General features: G+C 39.5%; 1 protein-coding gene across 1 annotated transcript; it reads right to left on the reverse strand.

Moving 5' to 3' along the window:
- Nucleotides 1–1,679: 1,679 nt before the first annotated feature.
- Nucleotides 1,680–9,097, reverse strand: LOC109871776 (peroxiredoxin-1-like). The gene is made up of 6 exons (XM_020462768.1): nucleotides 9,043–9,097; nucleotides 8,173–8,289; nucleotides 7,804–7,957; nucleotides 4,203–4,325; nucleotides 3,839–3,969; nucleotides 1,680–2,831 (listed from the first exon to the last, which is right to left on the reverse strand). The coding sequence occupies exons 2-6, from the start codon at nucleotides 8,276–8,278 to the stop codon at nucleotides 2,746–2,748; spliced, it is 600 nt and encodes a 199-aa protein (XP_020318357.1). The 5' UTR covers nucleotides 8,279–8,289; nucleotides 9,043–9,097; the 3' UTR covers nucleotides 1,680–2,745.
- Nucleotides 9,098–11,462: the final 2,365 nt, after the last annotated feature.

The following is an 11,462-nucleotide window of genomic DNA, read 5'->3' on the forward strand; positions in this document are numbered from 1 at the left end:
AACATTAACTCAATAGTATTGAGAGCAGAATAAATAATATTGAAAGGCAAGAACAAATTAATTGTAAATGTATGCAAAAAAAATATATATGAATGCCCCCCAATTTTTTTTTGTGAAACATGTTTTCAATGATCGCGTGATTGCGATGAAATGCTTCCATCTTTGCCTGCAATTTTTGGTTATGTTACCTTGTCCTTTGCTTTTGCTGCCTTTTTTTTGCAGTTGCAAAGTTTTGGCACATTCGTTTAATTTAAGCTGGTTTAAGAGGGAGCCTAAGATGATGCTATTCTATTGGTCAACCAGTTTTGGAGTGATAGGCCAGCCTCACTCAATGATCCAGTTTGTTTAAGTCCTAGCTACATATACTGTATATTCAGAAGTATGTGGACACCTCTTCAAATTAGTCGATTTGTCTTTCAGCCACACCTGTTGCTGCGTGTATAAAAATGAAAATGTGTCTCCATAGACAAACATTGGCAGTAGAATGGCCTTACTGAAGAGCTCAGTGACTTTCAACATGGCACCGTCATTGGATGCCACCTTCCCAACAAGTCAGTGTATCAAATTGCTGCCCTGCTAGAGCTGCCCCGGGCAACTGTAAGTGCTATTATTGTGAAGTGGAAATGTCTAGGAGCAACAACGGCTCAGCTGCAAAGCCGCGAGCGTCGGCTGGAGTGGTGTAAAGCTCGCCGCCATTGGACTCTGGAACAAATTCTCTGGAGTGATGAATCAAGCTTCACCATCTGGCAGTCCAACGAACAAAACTGGGTTTGCGGATGCCAGAAGAACGCTACCTGCCCGAATGCATAGTGCCAGCTGTAAAGTTTGGAGGAGGAATAATGGTCTTGGGCTGTTATTCATGGTTCAGGATAGGCCCCTTAGTTCCAGTGCAGAGAAATCTTTAACACTACAGCATACAATGGCATTCTAGAAGATTCTGTGCTTCCAACTGTGGCAACCGTTTGGGGAAGGCTCTTGCCTGTTTCAGCATGACAAATGCCCTCGTGCACAAAGCGAGGTCCGTGCAGAAATGGTTTGTTGAGATTGGTGTGGAAGAACTTGACTGGCCTGCATAGAGACCTGACCTCAACCCCATCAATCACCTTTGGGATGAATTGGAACGCTGACTGTGAGCCAGGCATAATCGCCCAACATCAGTGCCCGACTTCACTAATGCTCGTGGCTGAATGGAAGCAAGTCCCCACAGCAATATTCCAACATCTAGTGGAAACCCTTCCCATAGGAGTGGAGGCTGTTATAGAAGCAAAGGGTGGACCAACTACATATTAATGCCCATGATTTTGGAATGAGATGTTTGACGAGCAGTTGTCCACATACTTTTGGTCATGCAGTGTATCATGTCTAGCTGCATTGTAGCTAAATTCACCATAAAACAAAACAGAATTGCAAACTAAATTGGTAATTTAACCCAGATTTCAATTTCATTGTAAGTCATACAAAAAGTCATAAACAAACATGTTAAGTTTGTTTTTCTGATAATCTGTCAAGGAAAAAAAACAGTTTGCTCTGTAAGTTTTTATTTAGAAGATGAAAGGACATTTGAGTAGTTTGTTTTTCACTGTAAAAAAAAAACAACGTTTTCTCCTCACTTTTTTCCTGTAAAGCTGCTTTTCCTCATTTCAGACTGTGGCCTAAAGACAAAAACTATGTTACCAAAATGATACAACAGAATACAATAGGGCGACATCATTAGCTAGGCTTCCATCTAACTGGCGACAGATTTTCATGTGAATATTCTAAAATCTGCATGAATAAAATATGCACCTTTTCTCACCAGAGATGTGTTTCCATCACATTGACTTGTCGCGGATAAAAATCTGTGCAAGATGACATAGTGCACATAAAATTTACTTTAGCAATTCTATTCCCATGTACCAAATAAAAAATACAAGTTAAATGTGTTTCCATCGCATTTCCAACTCTACTGATGGTTTTGTAACAAAGAATGTTGCCTTATGTAGCAAATGTGCCCTACAGTGCGCTACAGCCAACAGCTTGCAGATACAGTGCTGGTATAGCATACACATGAGGTTATTATGGACAAAATAGCGAGATTATTTAAATTTGTCAAACGGCAGCCAAAACATCGATCATCATGTCACCAGAAGAAGACCCTCAATATTTATTGGAAAGGAGCATCAAGCTCACCAACTGGCATATTCACCAGCCTGTGAAGTTCATAACTTATTTAATCTGTAGCCTAATAAACTGCATGCTTCCCCAAGTCGTGGTGGAAGGACCACACATGTCATCACATGACTCCCAAGTTTACTTTGATAGGATGGTGACAATAATTAAAATATATATATTATATTGAAATTTGCGCATAAAAGCCTTTCCACTGCCATTTCTCTCATTATACATTTTACAAACAAAAACGATACCACCTTGTCTAGCGTATTTTGTTTTGTCGTCATTTGGAAAGTTTACCGACAAATTCACAGTTTCCATCAGATTTGTCGTGACATTTTTCAACCGACATGTACTTTACTCGCATAAAAAAAGGTTGGATGGAACCTGGTTAATAACACTAAAACCTCTCCAACACAATCTAATCTAGATTCTTTGGTCATAATTTCTATCTAAACACATGACAGATACTGGGATGCTGATGACATTGTTCTACAGTTCCCAGGCACATAGATAGTGAAGAGCAGTAGCCTATTCTATTGAAATGTACTGTAATTCTAGTTGTCCTACAACAGGCTGCAGACACTCATCGTCTTAGTGCTGCTTGGAGAAGAAGTCTTTGCTCTTCTGGATATCGGGCTTGATGGTGTCACTTCCTGGTTTCCAGCCGGCGGGACAGACTGAGGAAACACCAGAGAAGAAGTGTGAGTGTCAGGACAGTGCAGTAGGATAAACAAAACACTTTGAACCTGAGCTTGACATTTTTACACATTCTGACATCTACTATCAGCCTAACATTCTCCGCTGTTACAAACATAGAATGTTACCTTAAAAGAGAGAGAGTGGTAATAGTGCTCTAAATACTGTTCACATAGTGCAGGTATCATTAACTGGCAGCCCTTGGCCTCCCAAAATTTTCTGAGCCCCAAAAATCTTTTTGGACATGTAAGACTAAAATCAATAGGAATTCACCTCAAAATGATTTTAATTTAGGAAATCTATAACTAAACATTTCAAATCAAAATCAAATCAAATGTATTTGTCACATACACATGGTTAGCAGATGTTAATGCGAGTGTAGCGAAATGCTTGTGCTTCTAGTTCCAACAATGCAGTAATAAATAACCAACGAGTAATCTAACCTAACAATTCCAAAACGAGTACCTTATACACACGTGTAAAGGGATAAAGAATATGTACATAAAGATATACGAATGAGTGATGGTACAGAACGGCATAGGCAAGATGGAGTAGATGGTATAGAGTACAGTATATACATATGAGATGAGTAATGTAGGGTATGTAAACATTATATTAATTAGCATTGTTTAAAGTGGCTAGTGATATATTTTTACATCAATTTCCATTATTAAATGGAAATAGAGAGACATATGTGATTGTGTACCAATGTAATCAAGGTTTGACATTATTATGTTTTTGTCAAATACAGTATCTGTTTGGGCTTCTTGCGTACAAATGATTTATAATTATGTTCCAGTCCCCGGACCATCTGCTCAAGAAATAAAATTGGCCCGTGACTGAATCTAGTTGATGATCCCTGACATAGTGTATGTCTTCTGACGGTACATGGTAAAATATGGCACTGCAAAAGGTTAGCCTGATTCTGTGTAGGATAAGGAGGCATCGTCTTTTAGAAAACAAAAAGAAAACAGGGTTAGTTATATACCCTCTCCGTGTTTGTCAGTGAACTGAAAGGCCTGCACCAGACGCAGGGTCTCGTCGATGGAGCGTCCCACTGGAAGGTCGTTGATGGTGATCTGCCTCAAGAGGCCCTTGGCGTCAATAATGAATAGGCCCCTGAAAAAACAAGTAGGTTATAGATTGAGTCATTTATGCTTGTGTTAGTCTTGTTTTGCATGTAGTCTTATGTTGGGCACATTACCGAGGTTCAAATCAAATCAAATGTTATTTGTCACATACACATGGTTAGCAGATAATGCGAGTGTAGCGAAATGCTTGTGCTTCTTTTGGCCCAGTCGGTCATAGAAACACTGAACTTTGACCCTTGAACTTGTCTGGTGTGAACCCACCTGTAGGCAATGCCCTCGTCCTCCTTCAGCACCCCGTAGTCCGTGGAGATGGAACGCAGTGTGTCGGCTACCAGAGGGATCTTCATTGGACCCAGACCGCCCTGCTTACGAGGTGTGTTGGTCCTGTAAGAACACACGAGACGGAATTTAGTATTTTTTTGTGTGTCTGAGAGCAAGCGTCCCTGCCAGCTGTGGTATACAGACTGACGCGGATAGTTGTAAACAGGTTTATGTATGCCGGTCCTCTGAATAAAAAACATATATATTTGGACACTGAAGTTTTAGCCTACTCTAGTAACTGAAATATGTACACTGACTGTAGGCCTATAACTCTCACATGTAGCCTAATATAATAGTATTGCAGTAAAATGATACACCAAATGATAATTTAGTATCAGAAATAGGAGTGGAGAAATCTGATTTATTTCTTTCAGCATCTTTGGACCGTGTAAACGGTCCATGCCTTTTCAAATGGATTTCACTACTCGTGCTATGGAGCCTCTGAGTTAGGATAGGAAGGTTCTCCGTCCGTTTATATGCACCGAAGCTGCGCTAACGTCAACCTGCTGTCTCCATTTGCTGGGGAAGGAGACTTTGGGTTTTGGTGGGAGAGAAAGAGGGGTGACCTTTTTTGTTCAAATGTATTGATTTTTCCTCGCTTTTTTCATCAGATTTCTCTGTCTTTGCAAATGCTTGTCTGTTTTCACACCTTTTTCCTTTCAATATTTTAGATGGCTAACAAAGCTAATAATTGTAATAGGTAGGCCTAATCCTATAAAGTTTTTATCTTGGAATACTAAAACAATGAATAATCCTGTCAAGAGGTCTAGGATCTTCTCCCTTTTGAAAAGCTAAATGCTGATTCACGTATTAAAGATCACTCAAGGCTACAAAACTCCAAGTTCAGTCAGGTTTTCCCATTCAGACTTTAACTCCAAAGCCAGAGAGGTTGCAATTTTGGTTAGTAAAATAATATATTTCTCTACTACTAATGTTATTTCAGACAGTAACGAGAGATATTTAATCATAACTGGCAGCATTTGGCACACACCTGTAGAATTGGTCAATGTATATGCTCCCAATTTTGATGATGATGAATTTGCCAAATTGGTTGCTAGGGAAAATCCCTTCTCTGAACACCCATCTTTTGATATTTGGCGTGGATCTGAATTGTGTTATTAGCCCGGCTTTAGACCACTCCAACCCCAGAACTATGTCTCCTGCTATGTCAAAGTCCTTCTCAGGTTTTATGATTCAGAATGGGTGTACAGATCCCTGGAGATGTCAGAATCCCCAGGCAGTGTTCTATTTTTTCTCACATGTACACCATTCTTTTTCTCATATTGATTATTTCTTTATTGATCATAAGTTACTTCCAAATGTCACCTCTTCTGAATATTTACCCATTGTCATTTCTGACCATGGACCTTTAGCCCTCGACATCCTATCAGGACAAACTCGTACTCCTCTCTGTTGGAGATTCAATTATCTTCTCCTGTCTGTTGCAGACGTCTGTAACGTTATCTCCACTTCTATTGATAATAAATTATTTTCAAATCAGACAAGCTCAACCTCTCATTCTCTCTTATGGGAATCACTTCAGGCCTTTTCTTATTTTTCTCATTTAAAAAAAACTCGGAAAACTAAAATAGAAGAACTCACTAACTCACTCAAGTCGTCTGCTCGCACACCAATTAAAACGCAGCGCTGCTAGCCGTCTGATTCCCCAAATGAAAGATTCCTCTCATAGCTTGATTTCTGACCCTACGGGGATCAATGATACCTTCAAATCCTTCTATTCCTCCCTGTATACGTCTGAATTTCCATCAGATACTGCCAATATTTTCGGGTGAACTGGAGACTCCCACAGTTGAGGCTGAAACTGTAGATTACCTTGATTCTCCTCTCAGCCTTGAAAAAGTTATTCAGTCTATCAAGTCAATGCAGAGCAGAAAACCTCCAGGGCCCGATGGGTTTCCAACTGAGTTCTTTAAGAAATTCCATACCAAGTTAGCCCCTTTACTTGTATCTATGTATAATGAATCACTTGAACGTGGCTCGCTGCCACCTACCCTAACACAGGCTTCAATAGCGCTTCACCTTAAGAAGGGGAAAGACCCCACTTCCTGTTCTTCATTTAGGGCCCTAAGTCTCCTTAATGTGGATGTAAAGGTGCTGGCGAAGGTGATAGCAAGGTGTCTGGAAGTAGTCTTACCAGGACTCATATCACAGTAACAAACCAGCTTTATAAAAGGACAGAATTTAAAAAAATATTCAGAAGCGGTTTAACATGATTTATTCTAAACAATTTTCCAACTCCCCTGAGGTGGTAATCTCCCTAGATGCAGAAAAGGCATTCGACATAATTGAATGGGAGTACCTATTGGCTACTGTTACATTTTTTTTGTTGACTTGGGGACAAATTTAGCTCATGGATCCATCTCTTGTATACATCTCCCCAGGCCAGTGTCTGTACCAATGTCAACCGTTCTGACTATTTTGTCCTGGAACGTGGGACAGGCTGCCCCAATGTCCCCTGTGTTATTTGCCGTCTCCATTGAGCCACTTTCAGTAGCTTCACGGGCATCCTCCTCTTTCCAAGGTGTAACACAGGAAGGAGTTGAACATAGGTTATCATTATATGCAGATGATTTGTTACTCTATGTAACTAACCCTGTAACCCGTTTACCTTCTATCCTTTCTATTCTGGAGAACTTTGGCTCCTTCTCTTGGTTACAAGCTGAAACTGAAACTCCAGAGAAGCGAGTGCTTCCCACTCAATCCAGCAGCGCTACAGTTCCAAATACCTTGGAGTTGAACGTAACTTGTTCATTACATGCTCTTTTTTTCTGCAAACTTTGCTCCCTTCCTTACGCAAATGAAATCTGATTTTCAGAGATGGGGGTAGCTTACCACTATCACTTATAGGAAGGATTAATGCTGTAAAAATGAACAGTTCACCCAGATAACTATCCATTTCAATCTATCCCATTGTTTTTACCAATGTTTTAAAAATATATATTTTTTAAAGTCAATCAATCAGGCTGTTACCACATTTATCTGGGGAGGAAAGGTACCCAGAGTCAGTACATCTTAACTTCAGAGATGCAGGTTTAGTGGAGGTCATGCACTATCCAACTTTGTATACTCTTACTGGGCAGCCAACTTGTTACTGTATACTATTATACTATTACTGGGCAGCCAACATTTTACTGTATACTATTATACTATTACTGGGCAGCCAACATTTTACTGTATACTATTATACTATTACTGGGCAGCCAACAGAATTGCCATTCTGGTTACATGCTCCAGATACACCATGGTAATACCTAGAGGCACATTCTTGTATTTCTGCTTCTCTTCCTGCCCTACTCCGCTCTTCTGAATGTGTTATGTGGAGGAAGGAAGGAAGGAAGGCTGTTTGGGATATGGTCAAATCTTTGTACTTACATTGATGTACATTTTGTAAAACTTGAATAAAAATACATTTGAAAAATGAAATGAAAAGATCACTGCACAAGCTTATCTTGTGCACTTATCTTGCATCACCTAGGATGAAATCTTCATAAGGCAAAATAATTGTGCAAAAGACTCGTACCAGGCAAGATGGCAGAAGTGGGAGTCAACAGAGGCACCAATGACCTCACAGCCGATCTTCCTGAACTCCTCGGCAGCGTCACTGAAGGCGATGATCTCAGTAGGGCACACAAAGGTGAAGTCCAGTGGGTAGAAGAAGAACACCACATACTTCCCTGCAGGCAAGCAGCACAAGACACCATTAGACAAACCTAGCAAGTTGCGGAGCCTGGAAGCACATATTCAATGTAACTCAAATCTTAATCCGACAGGCTTATAGGTCATTACTGTATTATCGAACTTTAAAATCCTGAACCGGTCACAAATCCGACCACACAGATACAGAACAAAGGACAGTGCCAAATACTATGAAGCGTAACAGTAGGTCTACCTCTGTAGTTGGAAATGCTGAGGTCTTTAAACTGTCCATCTGGCATGACTGCTGTGGCCTTGAAGTCAGGGGCCAGATGCCCGATGCGCGCTTTACCTGCAGCCATCTTCAGTTTCACTGGAGGGGGAGGAAGATAAATTGAACAAATAGGCCTTTACTGTTTTATGTATGCTGTCAATGTACAGTATGCACCACTCATGGTAGTACACAAAAAGCACTAAGATAACTGGACATAAAAGATGAACTGGGATGCTCTCTCCATCCTCTTTCTATACATTTTCAGCATTGAAGCTATGATGTGAAAAGAACTGAAAACAATACAGGCAGGAATAGGAAATTCTAATTCTATGGAAGATTTCACTTCTTTCATGAGCAACACCTAATCCACAGGTGTTTCCTAAATGGCCATTTCTGTCTTTATTTTAAGCATTAATCACAGTTCAACAGGCTGTTCTTGCCTGGCAAGTGTTAAAACCTTTTACTATATTGCACACGCAGTCATTCCTATTTCGTAAAACCTACATTCGTTTTTTTTCTCGACATAGATTTTTCCCCCTCACCTGATTTTTTTATTCCAATATTCCATTGAACAAATTAATTATGTAGGCCACTTGGACATCATCCCCCCCCCAAAAAAACTATTGTAAAGATAAACAAACGCATTTATTCTGTCATCAATGGAAATGTAGGCTACAAGTTGAATGCCGGTAAGATTGCACACAAATGAAATGATAAGGTAATAAAGGTCAGAAACTATCAGTCATAGTATGGCTAAGTTTTCACTTTATTTATTTTTTGGAATGACCGAAAACATGCTTTAGCCTATATATTTCATGATATGTTGAAAGTGTAGCCCTACAAAACACATACCTCTGTCTTGATCCTGACAGCAGCAGCTTGAGATGCGGAGTGCGAAGAGTGAGATTCATCGCATGGAACTATATACAGCAGCTCAATTCTCGCGATGTTAGAACACTGCCAATGGCCACAGCCCATTCTTTATTTATTTATTTATTCATTAACAACAATTCAATACAGGAAGTACATGTGGGAACACAAGTATATATAAATAATATACAAAGGACAATTGGGCTAGGGGTTACAATATCACATTACACAAGGACCTTAAGGGACATACAAAGAATTATAAGTGTAACATGTTTTTTGTTAGCAGAGAATTTAATGGTCTTAAAATATAGTTAAATGTATTTTTGTAAGGTAAGAACATGTGTGTTTTGTTTGTAAATTTGCATTTGTGAATATAACATTTGGCCAAAAGAATAATACAATTAATTACATGAAATTGTTCAAAATTATTTCTATTGTAGGTAAAATATCCAAGCAGTACATTTCTCCACAATAGTGTAAAATCTTCATAAATGTGTTCAATTATAAATCTACTGATGTCTTGCCACAGTTTCCTTACGAATACAATGCCAAAAAAGACGCAACACTGTTTCTGGGTGGTCATTTGAGTTTGTTTTCCTTAAACTTCTTCACATAGTGGTTGGCAGAATATTATTTATGACATTTTTTAAAGGAAACTTCCTTAATTTAGTGAACAAGTAGGTATGTGTGTGGCAACACCCAAACTTTTTTCCAATAAATATTATCAATAAAAACTTTCCAATAAGGCGTTGCCGAAGGTATAGATAGATACAACATCCTGCTGAAACAAGGTTCGTAATCGCTCTGTTGTTGAATGGACCAAAAGAGAAACAAATCCTTCCTACTTATGAGTCAACAGGGTTAATGGAAGGTAGGCTCTGAGGGTCAGGTCTTGACACGTTCCTGAGTAATAAAGCAACACCTGAGGGAATGGCATTTAAAACTATTGCAAACTCTTTAGGTGTTACACGGATCTTGTAAAGAGATAATAATTCCTTATAACTAAGTTTAAAAAACTCTGCATTTACAGTTGAAGTCAGAAGTTTACATACACCTTAGCCAAATACATTAAACACAGTTTTTCACAATTCCTGACATTTAATCCTAGTAAAAACACCCTGTCTTAGGTCAGTTAAGATCACCACTTTATTTTAAGAATGTGAAATGTCAGAATAATAGTAGAGAGTGATTTATTTCAGCTTTTATTTCTTTCATCACATTCCCAGTGGGTCAGAAGTTTACATACACTCAATTAGTATTTGGTAGCATTGCCTTTGAATTGTTTAACTTGGGTCAAACGTTTCGAGTAGCCTTCCACAAGCTTCCCACAATAAGTTGGGTGAATTTTGGCCCTTTCCTCCTGACAGAGCTGGTGTAACTTGAGTCAGGTTTGTAGGCCTCCTTGCTCGCACACGCTTTTTCAGTTCTGCCCACAAATGTTCTATAGGATTGAGGTCAAGGCACCCCCACAACATGATGCTGCCACCCCCGTGCTTCATGGTTGGGATGGTGTTCTTTGGCTTGCAAGCCTCCCCCTTTTTCCTCCAAACATAACGATGGTCATTATGGCCAAAGAGTTATATATTTGTTTCATCAGACCAGAGGACATTTCTACAAAAAGTACGATCTTTGTCCCCATGTGCAGTTGCAAACCATAGTCTGGCTCTTTTTATGGCGGTTTTGGAGCCGTGGCTTCTTCCTTGCTGAGTGGCCTTTCAGGTTATGTCGATATAGGACTCGTTTTACTGTGGATATACATTAGATACTTTTGTACCCATTTCCTCCAGCATCTCACAAGGTCCTTTGCAGTTGTTCTGGGATTGATTTGCACTTTTCACACCCAAGTACGTTCATCTCTAGACAAAAGGAGACAAAACGCGTCTCCTTCCTGAGCGGTATGACGGCTGCGTTGTCCCATGGTGTTTATACTTGCGTACTATTGTCTGTACAGATAAACGTGGTACCTTCAGGCGTTTGGAAAATGCTCCCAAGGATGAACCAGACTTTTGGAGGTCTACAATTTATTTCTGAGGTCTTGGCTGATTTCTTTTGATTTTCCCAATACGTCAAGCAAAGAGGCACTGAGTTTGAAGGTAGGCCTTGAAATACATCCAATCATTTTCTGGAATTTTCCAAGCTGTTTAAAGGCACAGTTAACTTATTGTGTGTACATTTCTGACCCACTGGAATTGTGATACAGTGAACCATAAGTGAAATAATCTGTCTGTAAACAATTGTTGGAACAATGACTTGTGTCATGCACAAAGTAGATGTCCTAACCGACTTGTCAAACTATAGTTTGTTAACAAGAAATTTGTGGAGTGGTTAAAAAACGCTTTTAATTGTTCCAACCTAAGTGTATGTAAACTTTCGACTTCAACTGTACAAGTTGGCTCACCAAT

This window comes from Oncorhynchus kisutch, linkage group LG27 (assembly GCF_002021735.2).
Source record: "Oncorhynchus kisutch isolate 150728-3 linkage group LG27, Okis_V2, whole genome shotgun sequence".
Taxonomy (NCBI): Eukaryota; Metazoa; Chordata; class Actinopteri; order Salmoniformes; family Salmonidae; genus Oncorhynchus; species Oncorhynchus kisutch.

What these genes read in the sequence shown, in the direction of transcription:
- LOC109871776 (XM_020462768.1), bottom strand. Translation starts at nt 8,278, where the DNA reads ATGGCTGCAGGTAAAGCGCGCATCGGGCATCTGGCCCCTGACTTCAAG. An exon ending in CAGCATTTCCAACTACAGAG is followed by an intron (nt 7,958 to 8,172) that starts GTAGACCTACTG and finishes GCTTGCCTGCAG; the next exon opens with GGAAGTATGTGGTGTTCTTC. An exon ending in CACTGACAAACACGGAGAGG is followed by an intron (nt 2,832 to 3,838) that starts GTATATAACTAA and finishes GTGTTTCCTCAG; the next exon opens with TCTGTCCCGCCGGCTGGAAA.